General features: G+C 39.7%; 2 protein-coding genes and 1 non-coding gene across 3 annotated transcripts in view; 2 read left to right on the forward strand and 1 right to left on the reverse strand.

Annotated features, from left to right (window-relative positions):
- Positions 1–19,114, forward strand: part of LOC122645548 (transcription factor bHLH115-like) — a 35,313-nt gene extending 16,199 nt beyond the window's left edge. The window contains exons 2-7 of the mRNA XM_043838861.1: positions 3,884–3,886; positions 9,777–9,919; positions 10,628–10,696; positions 11,546–11,623; positions 17,286–17,448; positions 18,650–19,114. Of these exons, the coding sequence (XP_043694796.1) occupies positions 9,828–9,919; positions 10,628–10,696; positions 11,546–11,623; positions 17,286–17,448; positions 18,650–18,898 (651 nt within the window). The 5' untranslated portion in view covers positions 3,884–3,886; positions 9,777–9,827 and the 3' untranslated portion in view covers positions 18,899–19,114. The remainder of the gene's footprint in view (positions 1–3,883; positions 3,887–9,776; positions 9,920–10,627; positions 10,697–11,545; positions 11,624–17,285; positions 17,449–18,649) is intronic.
- Positions 423–1,521, reverse strand: LOC122644609 (RING-H2 finger protein ATL16-like). The gene has a single exon (XM_043838023.1). It carries the CDS (start codon positions 1,519–1,521, stop codon positions 457–459), a length of 1,065 nt encoding a protein of 354 aa, XP_043693958.1. The 3' UTR covers positions 423–456.
- On the forward strand, positions 8,821–8,892 carry TRNAT-UGU. Its single transcript has one exon. It is a non-coding gene; the product is annotated as a tRNA-Thr (tRNA).
- Positions 19,115–21,619: the final 2,505 nt, after the last annotated feature.

Genomic DNA, 21,619 nt, shown 5'->3' on the forward strand with positions numbered 1-21,619 from the left:
ATTCAATCTATCCAAAATTTGCTATTTCTATCCCTCCCTCACCAACATGGGAATCTTCGGTTGGAACGAAGTTGATTGTCTAACAAGTTGGGGACCTTCTTTCTTGCTTTCCTCTTCTTCTTTTGCACTTCCTTCTAAAACAAAAAAGATAACAAATGCAATCACTTTCATTCATGGAAAGGCAGAATCTCAAGACTCAAAAGCTAAAGAAGTATTGCTAACACCCTATCCACCCACAGTGGATTGAGAAATGATGCTTATAATCAGGCCCACAATTCAATTACTACTTATCTATTTCATTCTCTTGGCATATACCCAAAACTCAAATTGCTATACATTAAACTGATCCTATCTTATATCACAAATTAAACTATTCAAGGGCTACCTAACAGTTTGAATGTCACTGTAACTGAAAATGATAAAAGATAAGCAAAACTAATCTGATCCATTTTCAATTCAAGGCTCGATTTGGATAGGAAGAACCGCAGTCCTAGATCCTCTGTTTTGGCCAAATGAGAAGAACGATCTTCGGATTCTACTACTACTACTACTACTACTACCTTCACCAGTGCTAATCTCATTGAGATTCCTTTTTTGTTGTATGATCTCTTGAACAGATAGGTAGAGTTGCCGATGAGCTGAAGAGTCCATGGAGATAGATCTCCTGATGGGCTGGATTGAGAACTGATCATCTTTCTCTCTGACATCGATGCATTCATCTCCCATGCTTGACATATGATGCAACTTCCTTGCTTTCTTGGGTACAAGTCTCTGCTCTAGCTTCCTTGGAGAAAGGCTTATGGACTGCTCTGAAAGCTCCCCTGAATCCCCTGTTACACTCTGTTCATCCCTCAAGTCAATCACTACGAAATCTTCATCACTACCCACTATGCTTCCTGTAAATGGAATTGGATCCTCAGGAGAAGTTGTGGGTGAAATGATTTGGTCAGTCGGGATTCGGGTTGTGCTAGAAATGTATGATCTGCAAAGAGGGCAGTTGGCGTTGTTCTGAAGCCATATATCGATACAGTCAATATGGAAAGCATGCCTGCAGTTGGGTAGAACCCTTAATTTCTCTGCTTCTTGAAACTCATTCAGACAAACTGCACATTCGACAAAGCTCATATCTTTATTTTCGTTGCTCTCTCCTCCTTTCTTGAACTGAATAATTGGGATTGCACGGATCAATGCTTCATCAAGCCCTCGACTCACCACTGCAGGAGCGTATACCATTATGGGATCCTCTTGTTGTCGAGCTTGTGAGATGGAAAAGCGTCTTAGGAGATCAAAACGGTGCCCATTGTAGCAGCATTTGATGACGAAGACATAGTAAACCACCAGTAAAATAGATGTGACAATGATCCCTGGTACAGCAATGGTAAAGATGGGGAAATTGGTGTACCAAGGAGAAGGAGAAGGAGAAGAAGAAGAAGAAGGAAACGTGGGTGGCTCAAAATTCGGATGTTCTGGGGGAATTCTTGGGGGACAGAAAGGTAGAGGTCCATTACAAGGACCATGCATGTTTAACGGATCCTTGAGAAATGGATCTGGGGAAGATCTACTGAAGAAAATCCAATGGCTTGAATGAATCAACTGAGAGAAACAGGGGGGAACGAGATTGCTAGCGGATTTGTTTTGTTGGGATCTGGGAGGAACCGTAAATGATTCAAGTTGTAATAACCAAGAAAAATCTGCTCTCAATGACCTAATGAAGAAACTTTTAGGTAGACATTAATGGCTTTGTAATTGTCTAAAGTTGCAGAAACAGGGGTGATGAAAAATGGCTATGGAGACAGAAAACCCAATTGGGTTAAATTAGAAAACTGATGAGACTTGAGAAGATTTTTGAACATTTTAAGGTGGAAAGAGAAGCAAAAATTCCAGAGGAGGGACCCTCAGAAGTCAGACCAAGACCTCGACGAAGTCTAGACGTCAGAGATAATCGTAGTCAGTGATCTCGATGAAGACTAGACGATTACCCTTTTAATAACGGATTAATTCCTGCAAATAATACAATTAAGCAAATGGTGGGCCTCAACGAACGTGTTTTCTGATGAGAAGCCAAAAACGTGTTTGTATTAAAGAGCTGAGAAAAGAAAAAAAAATAACACAGAACCGACAAACTCGCTGCTCTGTAGTCTCTACACTATATAGACTTTGATTTTAGAGGAAGAGAAGGAAGACTGTGAAAGAGAGAGGAAATCGATATTGGAATCGCTATTTCAGTCAAAGCTTTTGACGACCAGCATAAGAAGCGGAAGAAAAAAAATCTTCTTTTACTGCTTAATTTCCATTTTGGAAAAATCACACAATTTATTCGTTGAGTTCACATCAGAGATCAGACACACATGGGTCACAAAACAGTGAAAATCATAAGATAGGACAAGGAGAATTCTTAAAGATCGAATAAAGGTTGCAGAAGAAATCCTGTTTGATTGACTTTCCAAATGATAATAAAGGCAAATGGAGAGAGTCTTTAAGACTCTTAAATGCCCAGTTGTCTTTTGGTCTTCTTCACCATTGGAGACGCCTTGGATGATTGAACCAGTTTAGTCTTTACAAATTGGTTCAAAATTAAAAATAAAAAAAATAAAAAAAGATAAATTACACGGTGATCCCTTGAGTTTTGCCTTAAATACAATACAACCCCCTATGATTCTAAAATATACACCCGAACCTCCTGAGGGTGGACGGTATTAAGTATAAAATTTAAATGGCAATTTTGCCTTTCAATTAAAACAGCTCCAAATCCCCTTCTTGGAGACTTTAACAGCCACAGGGAGGTTTATGGGATTCGTAGTGGCGGCCTCAAGGGCTGACGCCGTCCTATACCAGCACCAGTGAGTGCTCTGCAAACTCCGATGACCCTCTAATGAGGATCCCATAGGCCGGAAAAGAGAAAATATACACCTACCGTTTTTTCGATTTCATAAATCCAAAACTGCAAAAACCAATGTCCAAAATGGTCACTGCTAGCCACAAAGATAATCGCAGATACCTTTGATGAGTCTGACGGCGACCCTCTTGCATGGATCCAATAGGCCAGAATCAATCCAATTTTCAGATCTAAGTCTTCCATTGGTGGTGGTCCATAGGGACGTCACCAGCCAAGATTTTGCAGCCTACAACATCACTGGCCTTCGAAGTCCTTATGATTAAGGTCCTGAGGCCGAAACTCAAAACCAGTGAACCCATTGTAATTTTCCCTTCGACATCCTTCTGATCAGGTATTGGATTTGATGACAGAGGCAGCGGATTCGTAGAAGGGGACGACTCGTGTTGGCGAGTGAGTGTTCTGATAAAATAAAACTAGGGTGGGTTAGGGTTTAGATTGCGGAGTTGCAGAGGGGTGAGGGCGGGTGCGGTTGCGGTAAAATGAAATAAGAAAAATAAGAAGAGAGTGGGGGGGGGGGGGGGGGTCAAGCCTGCGTGGATAGGGTTGCAAAGGGGTGGGGGCAGGTGAGTTTGTAGGGAGGACAAAGATAGCAGAGACAAGTAACAAAGACGATAATGTGAAGTTTGAGCTGCCTATGGGTAAAATGATAAACTCACACCCCATTGGCGGTATATTTGTCATTATAAGACATCAATGACCAACACGTCAGCAATCAACGGGAATGCTCTAACGGAGTGGGGCTGAGTGTAATAAGTAACCTAAACTTAGGGGATTCGAGTGTATATTTTAGAAATACAAGGGAGACATACTGTATTTAGGGCAAAACTCAAGGGTCACCATATAATTTTTCCAAAAAAAAATAAAGGAGAGAGAGATATGGACCATCCTCATTAAGGAGGACAACAAAATTCAATATATGGTTTAGTCTTCCTTTCATGTTTCAACAATTAATTAATGCAGAAAAATGCAAACCAATTGAAAGAAAAGGTTGTTACCAAAATTGTCCATTTATGGGGAAGCATGTGATGGGAGTTCACATTATGAGAGCTATATGAAAAAAACAAGGTTGTTACCAAAAATTTTTAGGTATACTCACCTTACTAGTTGAGATGGGATGTCTTACTGGAAGCAAGTCTTCAAGTTTGGTTGACCTGCAGTCCTTGCCCATTCATCTCATTTGAATTATTAAGTGTCCTCATGGACCATCTCTTGAATTGAGGGCAATCTACATAGAAATGATATGGTTCAAGTTTCAGCGGCTGGAATTGCAGAGGAGACTGAGATGACCCCACTATTATAGAAATAAAGAGGGATAGAGAAGCAATGGAATTAATATGGACTTGCAGTATTAAAACCTCATCTACTCAAACACTGAAAACCCTTTGCAAAAAACATATATAGATATATAAATAAGAGTAGAGGTTACTCATAATGTCAGAGTGAGAAACCAAATCAATGAGAGTTATTTTTTATTTTCAGTTAGAGAGCTATTTTGTCTGAGGATACAGTGTGAATCCCACGATTCATTATATGATTGGGTATTCCCCACTCCGGCGTTGTGAGAATCTTTTTTTTCTATAAATATATAAGGGAAAAGAACGTTACTTGGTCGCATGGTCGAATGACTCCTACACTTAGACACAGCAGTGCATGAAAGTACTGTACTACCCCTAAGAAAAAGTGGAAATGCCGTCCAAGGCGATATTTATGTGCACATTCCCATTGGCCAGCGCACGTGTGCAAACTTTAGAGGCCCAAGCAACGATCTCTTTCTCAAATATATATTTTGAGACTAATTTTCATACAATATAGTATATAAAACACGATCCAACACTTCAGTTTCTTGGATTCAATAGATTTCTTAATCAGAAGTTTAAATTTCAGCCATTCTAGGTTGGTAAGATATCTCAATTCTCACTAGAGATGGTCCTAAAACATGTTTTATTTTCACATGCTTAGGGGCTTTCAATTCAAGTGTCTTTGGGATGCGTCTCCCAATGCAAGTATTTTGTTTCTTTACCTGTTAGCCAGCACGTGCCATACATATGTGTCTCTGGCTCAATTGAGAGAGAGAGGGGCTCAGGTAATGTTTTAAGTACCACAGGCCTAAAGAAAAGCATAGATCATGGTACTCTCAAGTGTCAATTTGGATTTGGCGGAAAATTATCTCTTCCAGTTACTTGTCCGGCCTAGTTCCTCAGTTTCTCTAAAAGGGGGTGGTGAATCCCACTCGAGCAGAGTGTTCGGGCAGGGGTAGGGTAGTTATTCCAGTTCCCCTTGTTAGAGGAACTGGGGAATTGGGCCGGATAAGGAACTGGAGGAGATAAAGATCTGGATTTGGCCAAGCAGAGATTTGTGATTAGTATCAATCATAAGGTTTCTTAACTCAGCCTAGGCCCAACCCTGGTTGTCCTTGATAGTGCTGCAACAGGGTCGGGCTGTATAAAACCCTAGCCCAACCCTAAGAAGGTATATGATTAAAGTTAATTCTAAAATTTAATGCGTGACCAATTCGCATTGCTATATAGATATGCATATGGTTGAAATTACCATATCATCTTTGAAGTCAAAATTTTGGGTAGATAGTATCTTGGACCGATATGGCAACCTAAGAGGGAGTGAATTGGGTGATGGGGAATGAAGTGAGAGATTAAAAAATTTGACCCAACTCATTTGAAGTATGCAATGCAAATCTAATGTGTAGTAAAATTCATATACATGGAAGACATTAGATTTATAATGGTTTGGTCAACCTTTGACCTACATCCAATTCCAAGGGCTCCTCACCCTTGGGTATTCCACTAAAGCGATTGGTCTTTCAATGGTGCTAATCAAACCATTAGAAATTATTCTCAAGGCTCACAAGCAGTAGTTTTCTCGCCTTAGTACCAAACAATTGTTTTATAGGGAATCACAATTAATTAACCTAGTAATTTCTAAGGATCACAACTAAACTCAGGTTTTTACAAGGCTTGCACTTAATCTTGCAAATCACTTAAGAGTTCTCTAAGGAAGATATACAAATCAAAGCACAAAGCCTCTCAAAAGCAAATTATACAAATAGAAGAATAACAATTTGAATCTAACAAATGAAACTTGAAGTATATAATCTCTATTTTCCTAACAAATCAATTTCTCTTGGACTCATGAGAGTCCATTACTCTCTCATAATGGTTTGAGACACTTAGAGATGTGTAGAACATCTCTATTTATAGTCCACAGAAAAATAATTATATATATATATTTGTTTTTTTGCCCGTTATTGAACTGTTGGAATAGTGTATGATCGACCTCTAAACACTTACGGTTGAATTCAACTAGTAGAAGGTCGACCTCAGGCCAGTTAAATGCCATAGCATTCTCATCCAAACTCTAGTTGACCTGATTCTTGAACCACATGAAAGAGACTCAACGGAATACTTCTTCAATTTTTTAAGCCTTCACCAATTTTAAATGCACGCCCTCTTAAAGTGCTTTTGAAATCACTTCTTGTGCAAAAGCAAGATTTTACACAACACTGACTACTCTAGCTGATTTGGTCATATCTTCCACACAAGATCTTCGATCAATGTGATTCTAATTCCCACTTGAAGCTAACTTGAATACCATAATGATTCATGTTGATCACTTTGAGATCCTCCCAATGTATGATGGAGCTTGGTCTTATTTTGCAGCTTCCTTCCTTTTGTATGTTTCAAAGTCTTGAATTCTTCAATCATTGCATAGATTTGAGAAGTTTCAATTCATTTACTTCCGAGCTTCCATCATCTTGGCATAATTTCCTTTAACTTCTTCATTGCTTGAACAACTTCAATTTACTTGAGTTTTCTTGGCTTACTTCTTTGCTTGTGAGATGCTTGATGAATTGCAATTGTCTTTTTTCGGTGTGATGCATTATATCACTCAACACATTTTTTTTTACTAATGAGGGTGTTTGGACATTCGGCCTAACTAGTCCTTCGGGCACACACACACCGTGAGGCTGGCCCCAAGGGGGTAAGGGGAGTTGAACTCAGAACGCATGTTGATTTGGGAACGCTCTCTTGACCCTTTCCAATTGAGCTACACCCTTGGGGTTTATCGCTTAACAAACATGTTAGTGCACACTTTTAAAGCAAAGTGTCAGGACCTTTGGCTCGACTAGTCCCCTGGGCACATGCACACCGGACTGGGTCAGCATTGGATCCTATGAGATCCATAAAAGTCGCGGGGTTGGCCCCAAGGGGCTAAGGGGAGTTGAACTTAGGACACATGTCAATTTAGGCACGCTCCCTTGACCCTTTCCAATTGAGCTACAACCTTAGGGTTTATCACTTAACTAACATGTTATTGCACACTTTTAAAGCAAAGTGTAGGGACCTTCGACCGAACTAGTCCCTCGGGCACATACACACTGGACTAAGTCAACACTGGATCCTATGAGAACCATAAAAGTCATGGGACTATCCCAAGGGGGTAAGGGGAGTTGAACTCAGGACACATGTCGATTTAGCAAGGTATTTTCCTTGCCAACTGAGCTACACCCTTGGGGTTTATTACTTAACAAACATGTTAGTGCACACTTTTAAAGCAAATTTTAATATAGTTGCACAATCATAGTTTGACATCAATATTTGAAGAACAACCAAAATAAAACATAATCCATCACACGATCACATCTACTTAAATATGACTTGGATGTTATTGCCAAATACATCATGGACAATCATCTTCAAAACATAATGAAATATATAATATTTCAGCATAGTTTAGAGATACACGCCCATTGTCATTGTTAGGGAGAAACATTTCACTTCCCCCTCTTCTTTAGAAATAGACAAATTATCTGTACTTAATAGCATAGTTCACTAGTATCTCCTTCAAAATGGTTGGGATCAATTTGACTAGTATCATCTTATTGCTAGTGATTTATCGGTGGAGAGAAGTTTGGAGACATCAACCTCAAGGAATCTTTCTTGGTCGGATATGCCGAGGGGTGTATGGAAGATGATCTGGAATTGTAGAAGCCTTCCCAAAATTCAAGGCTTTCTGTGGAGAGCGTGTGCTGCTGGTGTAGCGACGGGAGATGCTCTTTGTCATTGCAATATCAATGTGGATCAGTTGAAACAATTTCACACATTCTGTTGGGTTATTCATTCTCCTGTGCAGCTTAGTTTTGTTGTTCTTTGGGACTCTTCATTCCTTCAGGAGATGATCTTTCCCTAAGTGACTGGATCATGAGTTGGAGTAATATCTCACGGGATAAGGCCACTCGACGAATGAGAATATCTTTGTGCTCTTCTATGTGTTGGATTCTCTAGAAAGCACAGAATGACAATGTTTTTGGCCGTCAGGTTTGGTCTCCATTAGAGGTAATTCAAACTTCTTTTAAAGCTTTCCAAGAGTTTCATGATTCCCCCTTCTACAGGTGGTGTTGAAATTATTTACATGGATTATTGTGATCGAACCATTCATGCTGTTTCGGTTCCAATGATTTTTGAGGATATTGCTATTGGGGAGGCTATGGCTATCCACTCTTCTTTGTTGGAGTGTATATTGGAAGGTTTTGACATGATTCTTACTATATCGGATAATAAGGATGTTGTCACTTACATAAAAAGAAGGTTATCTATGTCTCCTCTTAGCATTCGTGGCATTCTGGAGGATATTGTTCATCTTGTTACTTATTTTGATACATGTAATTTCACTCATGTTTCAAGGGAGAATACAGTTTGTGCTAACTCCCTGACAAAGAGGGAGTTTATTGGTGACGTATACGATGGTGTGGCCCATTTCCAATCCATGGCTGATTGATCTTTATAACCCTCAATCATGAGTTTTCACGTTTTCATAATAAAGTTCTTCTTACATCCTACCCGTCCAAAAAAAATTGACTATTGAAAATAATATCAATAAAACAATGTGTCAATCAAATAACAACCTAAGCCCCTATAGCTCAGTGGTAGAGCGTCAGTCTTGTAAACTGAAGGTCTGTAGTTCGATCCTGCATGGGGGCACCGTATGTTTTCTTTTTGCGCAGCGTTTTCACTTTAACGAGCAGCGAACGTGAAGATGTCCAGGAACCCAGACTCGCCCTGGCACTATAGTGGATTTTTTTCCCATAAACAGGAAGGTTGAGAATCACCGCGAGTTCTGTATGACCCACCCAGTTGATTGAACGTTGACCCTTGATTGAATTATTATAAGTTGAGTGACGACTAACGAGTTGTAATCACTACACTTTGTGATGGTAGACTCCCTCTGGTGGACTATTGGACCCAACGAGACAATCGATCTACTTTGCTTTTCTCTGACGTCAGATTAGAATCCACCATCTTAAGTTCTTGATACTCCCATGTTCTCCCACTTGATCAAGCCCTACATCTCCTACCTACCTTGCTCATTCTTTCAAGTCCACCGAGGCGTTTTTTATACATTTCTTTCCTTACGTCACAAATTATCCACATTTGGAACGTGGAATATACTCATTTGTTCATTATTCCATTCATTGGACTTATATTACCCTCAATGCCCTCGTTCACGTAAACTCCCAACGGTTTGTTTGGGAAAAACGACGAGGATGGTTTTGTCCTTTTGACAATTTTCAGTTTTGCTTTATTAAATGGGCAATAATTTGTTTTGCACTTTTGATAAGCACAGTCTTTTTTTGTTTGGTAAACTTGATAAACACTATCAAGTTCGAAGAAACAGAAAACAGCTAATGGTATTCCAAGTGTAGGGTCTCTCCAAATTCGGATTCCAATGAAAATTGCCCATTCGAAATTATCTTGGGACTTGGGGGTTCGTCAAATTCTCTTTTCTTTACATTGATCTCACTCTCCAAGGTCCGAAGTGGTGATTGAACAATCAGATTTTGATTTACCCCGATTGAAGTTCTTAGGGTTTTTGTGAAATCCAGTCTATAGATTAATTTTCGTCTTGCTTAGAGAGAATGGATTCTTTTCACGATGGTAATTGGAACATCCTCGATTACAGTATAATTGAGGACGCAGCATCCACCGATTTTATGTGGAACAATCAGAAGTATGTTTCCCTCAACCCCCTTCTATATTTTTAGTTCTACTTGGAAGAACTTATTATTCCTCGCGCAGATTTGATTTCTGAGCTTTTGTAGATTAGAGTGGTTTTCCTTTGGGTTTTGTTGTGATATCTCTGATTGGATTTTGGAAATTGTTGGGTTGCTTCCTTAGATTATGGTCCTGAGAGACAATAATTTCGATCAAAATGGCCCCTCATCGAATATATGTTTGAATTTCATGGCGTTTCTATTTTTTGGGGGGGTTTTATTTCCAATTCTTGTTTTCAACTCTTGCTCTTATTTTATTATGATCTCCGTAGCTTTGTCATTGGGTGAAAAAAAAGTTATGCACTTATGCTTTTGTTGTTACGTAAGGTTGAGAAAAAAAAAACAAAAAACCCTGATTGGCAGGCAACTGGATTGATTAGGAAAATATGAGGGAAATCAAAATTCTCTGTTAGAAATTTCAATTTGTCGACTATTTGCTCCCCCACCCCCCTCCCTAAAAAAAGGTTTGACCTAGGCAGCTGGATTTCTGTGGGTTAAGATTGTACGCTCAAAGATTGATTTTAAATTGATGCAAGTTTGTAAAATATAGTGTCTGTGAAGTGAGAATGCCTGATGTTACTTTAGTACTGGTGGAATGAATCAGGAGAAGTCTGCAAAATCAGTGCTTTCACTGCTCACATTGTAGTTGATCCTCTCTTTTGCAGTTCTTGCCTCGACTTTGATGTATCACTTCCTGGCGCTGTGGCCCAAGAACAAGGGTGCACACGCAAAAGGTATTAACCTTATGCGTATAGCTTGTGTATGCTACCAGAGTTTGCTTCAGAAAGAATTTCTTTCATTAACTTTCCTTTTGTCGGAATTAATTTTCTCAATTTCTGCGTTATGACCATGATCTATGTCCTAATTATGTGAAGACCTCATTTAGTTGTATGACTCCACTTATTTAACTTAGTTTTGGCTTTAGTTTGGTACTCACTTTATACATTACAGGAGGTTTAAAGCGCCTCTTATTGAATCTATTCAGTTAAATCCTATGTCGAAGCAACTGATATTCTCTCTTATGAATAGTCATCCTCAGCTCTTGTTGCACGATTTCAAAGCGCAGTTTGTCTTTGATATTGTGGTCAAAATCCTGACAAATAGTGAAATCAGCGAGTGTATCACAGCTAGTACAGTAATGTTATATCCATGGTGATTGTTCTATGGCTCTTAGTTCTAGTGTTCTTGTGGTATTGGATGTTTCATTAAAACCCCTCTGAGTAAACCTTTAATACTTGGAATGAATCAGTCTACAATAGGTAGAACCATGAACCCTGCCAAGGACTGTGGATTTCGTTGTGTCTATTACTTTATTAGCCAAGTTTCAAAGGTTGAAAAAGTATTGGATAAATGCACAAATCTAATATGGTATTTGGTTCAGCGATTCTATAATTGATTGTCCATTACTTCAGGTGGTTAAGACCCACCCCTGGGCGGAGAGAGGCTCTTAAGTGTTGGTCTTTTGTTGATGAATCAGTCAGTGTAGCCACTTTCTTCTATTTCATTATGGTACGGGTGATTTTATTTTAATATTTCATTGGCCTGTATTTATTGATGACTATGTGAATGATGATTAATTATAGGGGGCGAAGTGAGTCCTGCAACGGGTCAGGCTCTAAAGCTTGCCGTGAGAAGATGCGGAGGGATAAGATGAATGACAGGCATGCATCATTTCTTTTTCTCTGCTCCTTGTTTTGATCTTACCTTTTCAAAATTTCACCATTTTGAGCAACATGTAAAGTTAGTGCATATGTGTGTCAATAGTCAAGTAGCATATACCATCAATTTTTGGATGCTGAAATGACCATATTCAACATCTTAAAATATGCATAAAATTCTTTTTAAGTATATTTTTTAAAACTTTTTTAAGGAAGCAGTTTTAGCTCTTTCTGTTATCATCCTGCTTGTACTTCAGTTGTTTGTAGGAGGATTCTAGGAGCTAAATGTTCTTGATGCAGTGGTTTTTTTTCTTTATGGATTGATGTAGATAAATTTGATATATTAAATTTTCGGTATATTACATTTGAGGTACCTAATGTATAATAAAAGGACGTTTGGGTTACCTCATGTTTCAATTTTTTTTTCTCAGAGAATAAAATCCAAATTTAATAGAAGTCAAATTAAACAAAATCAGACGGTCAATCAAAGCTGAAACTGAGATCGAGTTTAACAAATAGCATAGGGAAGATTTGCTGAAAATCTGAACATAATCGGATGGCCAGATCAGCAAATAGGCCAAGTCCTAGTAGCAATAGGATTAAGGTATAGCAGTAATATAGCTAATGGAATTAGGGTTTGAAAGTGAAGATAGGTTGCTGATTTCAGATAGTAAATTAACCTCAAACATGCTCATGAAATCAGAAACAGATCCAGAGGTAAAACAGTGTTTAACAAGGGGCAAAATAGAGATTTCACTCCAGCAGCCAATCGGCTGGTCATAACTGAGTGAGATTTAAAACGAGTTCTCAAGTTAGGGTTCAAGTTTTCAGCCAAATGCAACGGCTGGTTTGCTTAAACCCAAAAAAAGTGCTACGTATGATCTTCTAGAAAGTAGGGTTCTAGTTGCAGGAAAATAGAAGAATACTTATTTGTTAATGGATAAAGAAGATGATGGAATAATAAGAACAACAGAAAATAACACCCAGGATTCAAACCGCAAGGTGGTTTTATTGGATCAAATACCAACCTACCTTGATTGCACAGAAGGGATCTTCAGTGGAAAAGAGAGCAGCAAAAACAGCAACTTTATTTATCATATTCTTGTACAATGCTTACCCCCTTAAAATTTACAAACTTATAGAAAAGACTCAAGAATAGACTCAAACACTAAAAGGGAAAGGCCTAACTCAATCCTTAACTAATAAGATAACTTAAACTGACTACGAAACTGACATAATAAAGAAACTAACTCAATGACATTGGCAAACTTTAAGTCCTAACATGCCTATGACTTGAGTTTGATGTGGACTTAGGGGTGTCAATTGGTCGGTTCGGTTCGGTCCAGGTTCAGTTTTTTCGTTTCCGTTTGGCTTTTAGGGAAACCAAAACCGAACCAATAAGGACTGTTCGGTTTCGTGTCGGTTTCGGTTTTGATACGGTTTGGTTTCATGTCGTTTCGGTTTATGATAACGGGTTGCTAGCGGTTTGGATTTGGTTCGGTACCGAGTTTTTTTTAAATGCCTATTTGCATTGACCCATGACAAGTAAACAGTCAAGGATTGGAAATTGTTGTAAACGAATTGCAACTCCCATAGATACTTTAACCCATGTTTATAGCATTAGCAGAATTAGGAACCTAATAGTTCCACAAATTAAAGCTTATATGTTCAAAATTAATAATAATAATTAATTTGAAATCATTAACATACAAAAAAATAGACAATTTATATTAACATAAAAATGATCATAATAATCTTAATTGGTCAAACAAGACGCCTGTCTTGAGAGGCTATAAGCAGAAAAGGGTGGGGGCTGGGGTTTTTGGGCATGGGCAAAGCTGCAAAGGGTAGGGCTGCAGCCGCTTATGCTGTTGCTGTCGGTAGTGGCGGCAACTTGGTCTGCTCAAATTCCTTCTGTGGTACAGCTAAGACTTGATTCTCATAATCTGTCCCCTTCTGATTGGTGCGCATGGTTTGTCGTCTGCGCATTTCAGAGGGTAGATTAAAAGGATTTAGAATGGCCTGCTGTCCCTTGTGTTCTCTATACCTTTTCTCTATCTTCTCTGTAATCCTTGAGATCTCTGTATCGATATCTAGGATTCCCATATCTGTTAGGGTTGACTCTCTGTTCTTCCAAGCGTTGCAACCTAACCATGATGGCATCAGCTGCAGCCCTCTGAGCTTCAATTGCAGCCCTGTATTCAGCAGCAACCTTCACATCTCAAGTATTGCAGCCATGGGGTCAGTCATGGGCTCTGATACCACTTAATGTAGTCCTAGATAGGTAGGAGACCTACTAGGAGCCAAACAACAGGATCAAATAACAAAAGGGGCTGCTGGTTCGAATGGACAACACTAGGATTTAGGTCAATTCCTAGGGTTAGGGTAGGATAATGGAAATATAGTTTATACGATTAAACTAGGCAGGTTTTGGGGAGTTTAGAAAGCTAGATTTGGTTAGGTTTAGATCAGAATTCAAAATTCCAGAAATTAGGGTTAGGGTTTCGGGTTTTAGAAATTAGGTCAAATTTAGGGTTTTGAAAGACAAATAGGGGCAGCAGCTTGGGTCGAGTGTAGGGTGTGTTAAGGAGAGGCTGTGGTTTGAATTTAAAGTAATTCTAAAGGTTAAATATGGCTGGGCAGCAAGATCTAGGGTTTAATGGAGTTAGGGTTTATGGGATTCAAACAAAAAATAAAGGGTATTGATTGGGGGAAAGGATTAGAGGGTTAGAAGAAGAAATTGGGTGTCAAATTTATTGGAGATTCCACTGGCAGCAGCTTGAACAGATGTGAAGGATAGAACCACCTTCGAATTGAAAAAGATCCTCCCAGCTATCATGGTGTAAGGAGTCAACCGGATTTCACCAGTCCCTTTCCACCTTGATAGAACCACAAGGATGCACACTCACAAGGAGCAACACTCAACAGAGCAGGGCAGCAGCAATGGCAGCAAAATAAAAGGTTTTTCATTAATCAAATTCGTGTTCAATGCTGGCTTCCCTTACAAACTTATATAGAAGACTCAAAAATAGACTTAGACACTAAAAAGGAAAGGCCTAACCCTATCTCTAACCTATTAGGTAACTTAAACTGACTAGTAAACTAGAATACTAAAGGAAATAGACTCAAAACATGGCTGGACTTATAGAGTCCTAATCCAGCCCAACTTACATCACATGGCCACTTAAGTTGTCATATGACCACTTAACCAAGTCACATGATCACTTAAATTGAACCAATTGGATGCAACCAATTTGAACCGGTTCAATTAAAAAACATAAAAATAAACTAAGTATTGGGCTAATCCCGTATGCAACCTATATACCCCTAGTTTAGGCTCATTAAAGTGGTCTATTACATAGAAAACCCTTGGGATCAAAGGCCCAACATATATATATCCCAACCCTAGACTTATTCCTAATAATAGAAGCCCAGTTTGGTGATAATTCTGCATGACCTGTAGTAGTGTAGTTACATATAAAAACAAAAAATTTCTTGAAATAGAATATGATTCTATTCTTGGTTTTCTAAGGTTGAAGATGATACAATGGTATGGTTCAACATCCTTGTTACTTACATATAGCAGCAGGTGTATTGGGGAAGAAGAAGAACATACCGAGGGTTTGGGGTTTCAGGTGAGAGAGAGAGAGAGAGAGAGAGAGAACATACCGAGGGTCCGAGCGGAGTTGCTGCCTCTTGGAGTCTTGGGGAAGAAGAAGAACTGAAGGGCGAACTCAAGAATAGTTGTGCATGTGCCGTTGCTGGTTGACTGAGGGCTGAGGCTGAGTGCCACTGAGAGTCTAGAGTTGAGTCTTGAGTGTTAGGAATTTAGGAAAAGTCAAAAAGATGAAAGAATGAAAGGGATTAGACGATTAGGTCATTTAGTCATTAGGGTTTGTACCAGGTCGGGTTGGTTTGGTCCGGGTTTGGGTCTATCGGTCGTGTTCAGTGGTGCACCGTCAGTTCAGACCCAACCGATCCGAAACCGAATGACCACTAAACACACGAACCGAAGCTGATCCAATAAGAGGTCGGTTTGATGTGGTTCGGTCTCATTCGGCTCAGGTCGGTCCAGTTTAGTTGGTTCGGTTTAGGTATTGACACCCCTATGTGGACACCGCTAATTTAATAGCTAACTAAAGAATTACATCATCAACTTAAATTGAATCACATAGAACCGGTTCAATTGAACTAGCCTAAAACAACTTAAAAATAAACTAAGTAAAGAAACAAACTAGCTAATCCCGTATGCAACCTTATTTCTCATACTTTAGGCTCATAAAAGTGGCCTATTACATTGAAAACCCATTGGACTAAAGGCCCAACACATATATAACCCAACATAAGGCTTATTTCCATTAAAATAAACCTACTTAAGTAATTTAACAGCATTATTGCAATCTCCGCAGCCCCCTCCCCTCTCTCTCTCTCTCTCTCTCTCTCTCTCTCTCTCTCTCCCTCCCTTCCCTGCCTTCATCCTCCATCCCCATCCACGCCATAGCATAGGCCACTGAAAATCCCAAGTTCAATGGCCATGTGCTCTGCCTCCACTGTTCTCCGCATGAGGAATCATGCAGCCCCCATCTCACCTTGCAGGCCCTTTTCTATTAATTAATTCAATCAATAGATTCAGTGTAGATTGCTGGAAAGCAACCGTAAGGCTTAAGCAGAAGGGGATAAACAATATTGAAAATGACATACAAAGGAAACCGTGCAGGAAATCATTAATTTGAATCATAAGTAGAAGTAGCTGTAAAATAAGAGGGACAAATTTGAGACTCATGAACAAACTTGACAAGAAATTTCCTAACCAAGCTTTCGGGCAACGTCCGAACCATGTTGAGGTAAAGCAAGATCTCTGCTGCAAAAGACTGTTCGACAAATAACAGAATCTCTTTCGCCTGTTTCAAAGAAGATAGTTTTAACGCCAAATCCCCATGATTCTTCACTGCAGCAATAGGGGAAATTGCTTGCTCTCGAGAAGCTCCAGCCATGTTTACCCCCATCAGATATAAGACTCTCTCTAATGAGGGAGTACATGTAGTACTTTCAGTGTGGGGGTACATGATTCCTCATGCGGGAAATGGTGGGAGCAGAGCACAATGGCCATTGAACTGGGGATTTCAGTGGCCTATGCTTTGGTGATGATGGGAGAGGAGGACAAAGGCAGGTAGGGGAGGGGAAGCGTGGGGGAGAGGGTGGAGGTAGAAGGTGATGGGTCTGTGGGTGGGTGCTGGCGACGGTGGGGCGGAGAAGGACAAATCTGGGGCAGGGGAGGTGGTAATTTGCAGAGTGAGGGGGAGGGGGAGAGAGAGGATAGCTGCTAACCCAAACATATTTGGCCAATAAGGGCAAAATTGGAAAAGAGCAAAGTCTTAAACAAAACCAGTTCACCGGGTACCCCAAACATCAATTTTGAAGCTTAAGGTACCCCAAATGTCCTTTTCTTAAACATCGGGTACCTCAACTATAATTTACCCTTAAATTTTGAAGAAATACTCTCCATGCAGCACCTGTCAGCATGCATCCAATTTTTGTAGGGGGGATTAGGGTCACTTGTCACTTGAGAATTTTATCAGTTTATGAATTCTCGCATAACTTCTTTGTATTTTTCAAGGCGATTTGAAAGGTTAATCATGAAATATCTCATCTGTCTTCCATGCAGGTTTTTAGATTTGAGTTCAGTTTTGGAGCCTGGGAAACCTCCTAAAACTGACAAATCTGCCATACTCTGCGATGCCATCCGTGTTTTGAATCAGCTAAAAGCTGAAGCTCAGGAGCTTAAAGAGGCAAATGAAAAGCTTCAAGAGGACATAAAAAATTTAAAGGTCAGCATTTGTATCTTTGTAGTGGTTTGTAATCTGAATCACTATATGAGCTGGCACATTATACCTAATTTTCTTAAATAAAAGTTACCTCATCCTAAACCTAAAAGGATTATCGTGTTGTTCTCTGGTTTCCTTATCTAACATGAATAAGAGAATAGATGTTTCCTTATTCGGTGAATTGGGTATTTGTTTTTGGGTTAGAAGAAAACAGTGATAGAGGGGATAAAGACCCTTCCAAAGAGGGTGGGGAGTAGATGATGATGATGGATACAGTTTTTGGGGAATAATGTTGGCTGACAATGAAAGGTTTCATTAGGTGTTTCTCCATGTGAAATGTGATATTGATTTAGACTGCTACAATGTGATGTTAATGGGGATGCCACTGTTATCTATAGATGGTAAAAAGAAGGGATTCAGCTGTAAAAATTGATGGAGATGAGATTCCACTATATTTTTTTGAGCAGTGTTGGGTCTTGCTGGAATATTAAGGGAGTAAGGATTCCCTTCCCTTCCAACTATTGTTTCATTTTTTGGATGCTTGTACATACAACAATACAACATCATGGTCAATATACAAGACTCGAGCCATCTAGTCAAGAATCCCTTTTTTAACATCCTTTCATGTGTTGGCAGCAATAGAATGTAATGAATATTCCATGGTCAGATATGGATCACCTGTACCTTGAGAATGTATACTTAACACCATTCTTAAGAAAAGAAGAATGGGCTATATGCCCTTGTCCATTTGGTTTGAGTGAGGTGTTAGCCCATGCCCAAGACCAACACATATGATGACAGTGCACCCATATTCAAATATGTTGGAGAGCTACTGTAGGCTTTACTTAAGCTGCAAAACCGTGTTTTGAGTCAAGTAATGCATCTTATAAAGGTTATTCCAAGAGGTTGGGATTTAAATAATGTGACTGCAATTTGTGGCTGTGTATTTTAGGTTGATAGGTTCTAAATCTTTTTAACTGTAATGTATACTTTTTCTATCTTGTGTTAATCGTAACTTTTGTCAGTAAATATGACCATCCAATGAAAGCTCAATCCTTTCATACATTGTATAATAAGGAACGTATGGTTGTCGTTATTTCTGGGTGACGGTATTTTAACCTTTAGCTTGTGAATTAACCTGCATCATGCTGACACTAATTCTAGGCATTTGGCTAAAGGTATTCAGAATTTTATCCAATTGCAGGAAGAGAAGAATGAGCTTCGTGAAGAGAAGCTTCTACTGAAGGCAGATAAAGAAAAGATGGAGCAACAGGTGAAAGCCATGACTGTTCTACCTGCTGGTTTTGTGCCACCACCCCGAGTTGCCTATCACGCTGGAGCAAACAAGATGATGGCTTTTCCTAGTTATGGAGGGTTTCCGATGTGGCAATGGATACCTCCAGCTGCCCTTGACACATCACAAGATCATGTGCTCAGGCCTCCTGTTGCCTAGTCATTTCAAAGGTCACCCTCACTTATGTCATTCCCCGTTGATTATGCAGATGTTGGAAACAGTAGCTCTCCTCCTACATGTAAATACTTCTGCCATGCTAATATGCCTGATTTCTAGATTTGGTTAGGCAAGAATTTTTGGTGGAACTGGCAAGAGATGTCCATCAACTGTTATTTAATTCTTCAATAAAACTGGTCAATTTCTCTAATTGTCTCATTTGAAATGCAAAAGCAATGTTCTGCATTGTCTTAATTCCGCTATTTCTGGCTAATAGTCTGGTTATCTTTCCCTAGAAAGACAGGTCCAAATTTTGTTTCCCAGAAATATTCAGGCTGAAAGAAGAGGATGCCTGGCTGGAAAAGAGAGAAGGAAGGGAAAAAAATATGCCCAGGATGGGTGAAAAAAACACATTTGCATGGTGCGGCAGCCCATCTTATCAAGTACTGTCCTGTGTATTGGTATGCATACTCATGTGCATGCTTATGGTACTCTGGCCAATACTGTGCTTTCATCCATGGTTTTGATTTTCAACTCTCTACTTTGCTATGTGGCAAACTCTGTTTCTGCTGAAATTTTATATGCAAGTAGAGGACCTTGTGGTCTATCTATCCACAAATTTTGGGCCCATCTGATCTGCCATGTGGTAAAAATTTGGACTACTTTTTTTGTATGAAATAAATTTCGACCACTTTATGTAACAGTTTTGATAAGTTTTGCCCCTAAAAGAAATTTCTGTGCTTCATGGATGTAGAGAATTTCTTTTTGCAGAGGAGATCAAGCATCAATATTCAATAATGGTTCTTGATTTGGGTTAATGGGAGAGATGTGCTTTTCCCTCCTTTGCCGTTATACAGATCTGATAGAGATTATGATATGGTTGTAACTGAGATTCTTGTGAACTTCATTTCATTGGACGTGAATTTTGTGAATTCAAACAGCTTTTTTTTTTAAGACAGAAATGTCTTGTTTCTCAGTTTCAAAACCATCACATCCATTTACTGCTCTGGGGTTCTCTGGATATTTCCGACAGTAAATTGTTACCCCAACTCCCAATTCTATTGTGATTACCTTGTACAACAAAAGAAACAATTTGCATGTTTTCTTCAATGAAAGCTTGAATTTGGCTTAATGTTTAGGTGGCAATTTGATAAAATTGTGTTTTGATGGCAATTGAAAACGGTAACATGGAGTCAAATGAGCACACAAAAGCAGCGTATTTTGTTACCCGAAATCATGGGTTTTGTCAAAGGATTTTGAAATTGGAGAATTATGGGAATTGTTTTTTTTGGGGGGGGGGGGGGGGGGTGTTGGGGTTGCCTGATCGCATGGAGCAGGCTGGAGCCTACCCCAAGACACCAGTGCGAATGAAATTACTGCCCTGATCCTTCAAATAAAAAATTCCATCCATGTTGATGCCTTTGTGCGGGCTCTCATTGGCACCTGCATTGGTGCGACGGTCACATGACCGACCAATGATCTCTTGCACTAGAAATATTTACACGATTTGGTCATTGCACAATCCTAAGAGTTTACATGGGATCATGAGCATGGGAACCCCGTAAGAGGGGATAAGCATAATAATTTTGGGGAAAAGATCCCCAAGAGTGATTTATGGATTTGGTTTTTGAGATGCATGGTTTTCTGGTGGAAAGATGTTTTTCCATGTCTTCTTACATCTTGATCATGCAATAAAAATCCTCTGTCGTAATGCCTATGGCACAGTAGAGGCTATGTGTACCACATGATCTTTGCTGTTCCGCAAGATGTGCACCGCACATTCTGCGGTATGGTAAAGGATCTTGACTCTTGATCATGTGGGTTTTCATATTGATTTTTTCTCTCCTTTCTGAGCATGTGGATTTCCTATTAGATGAAACCATTTCCTGTATCATAATTGATGTCGTATGAGATTTTCCTCCCATTGTCAGCGTGGTAAACCCTCTACCAAAAATTATATTATCCAAAAACACAGGAGATTAAGCCATTAAACTCATAAAGGCCCATAGGGTCGGTTTGGCATTGTACTTGGAACTGAACCATAAAAGAACCATGCCATTCCAACCGTGCTCGGCAGATTGAAACTTGCTAGGGCCTCTAACAAAGAGGGATAGAGCAAAGACGCAAAGTGGAGAACCTGGTTAGATCTCTCTCTCTCTCTCATATTCAATACTAAATGGTTTTTTTTTGGGCAAGAGATCTCTACTTGGTCGCATGGTCTCTACACAAACATCTGGGCCAATAGGGGAGTGGGTATCCACCCAAGGGGCAGAGATGTCATTTCATGGTATCCTATGAAATAACATCATCAATCCTCTCAATTTGTCATGCGTAGCCCTTCGATTGGCTTTATAGACCAAACTACTTATTGGTCCGGCTTAATCTAACCTTTTATATGTAGGGGTGTCAATGGGTCGGGTTGGGCCGGGCCTGCCCTAAACCCTGACCCGACCCTAGAGGCCTTAACCCTGACCCGGATTCGACCCGACCCTGCCAGGGTCAAGAAACTCTCAACCCAGTCCCGACCCTGCCAAGGTCGGGTTGGCCCTGATTTATGGCACCGTCCATGTGTCTCATTAGACCATGTTTCTGTAACATAGGATCTCAACCTACGGGACAGCTAATAAATATGTTGAAAAAAACGGCATGTGTATAGACTCTCTCTCTACAATTGTAACGTGTCCCCTCAATAGGCCTGAAAGCTTGTAGGGGCTACAACTAAAT

Source organism: Telopea speciosissima, chromosome 1, assembly GCF_018873765.1.
Source record: "Telopea speciosissima isolate NSW1024214 ecotype Mountain lineage chromosome 1, Tspe_v1, whole genome shotgun sequence".
Lineage (NCBI taxonomy): Eukaryota > Viridiplantae > Streptophyta > Magnoliopsida > Proteales > Proteaceae > Telopea > Telopea speciosissima.

Bases quoted from the DNA above. Each gene is read 5' to 3' on its own strand.
- LOC122644609 (XM_043838023.1), bottom strand. From the start codon at position 1,521: ATGCATGGTCCTTGTAATGGACCTCTACCTTTCTGTCCCCCAAGAATT.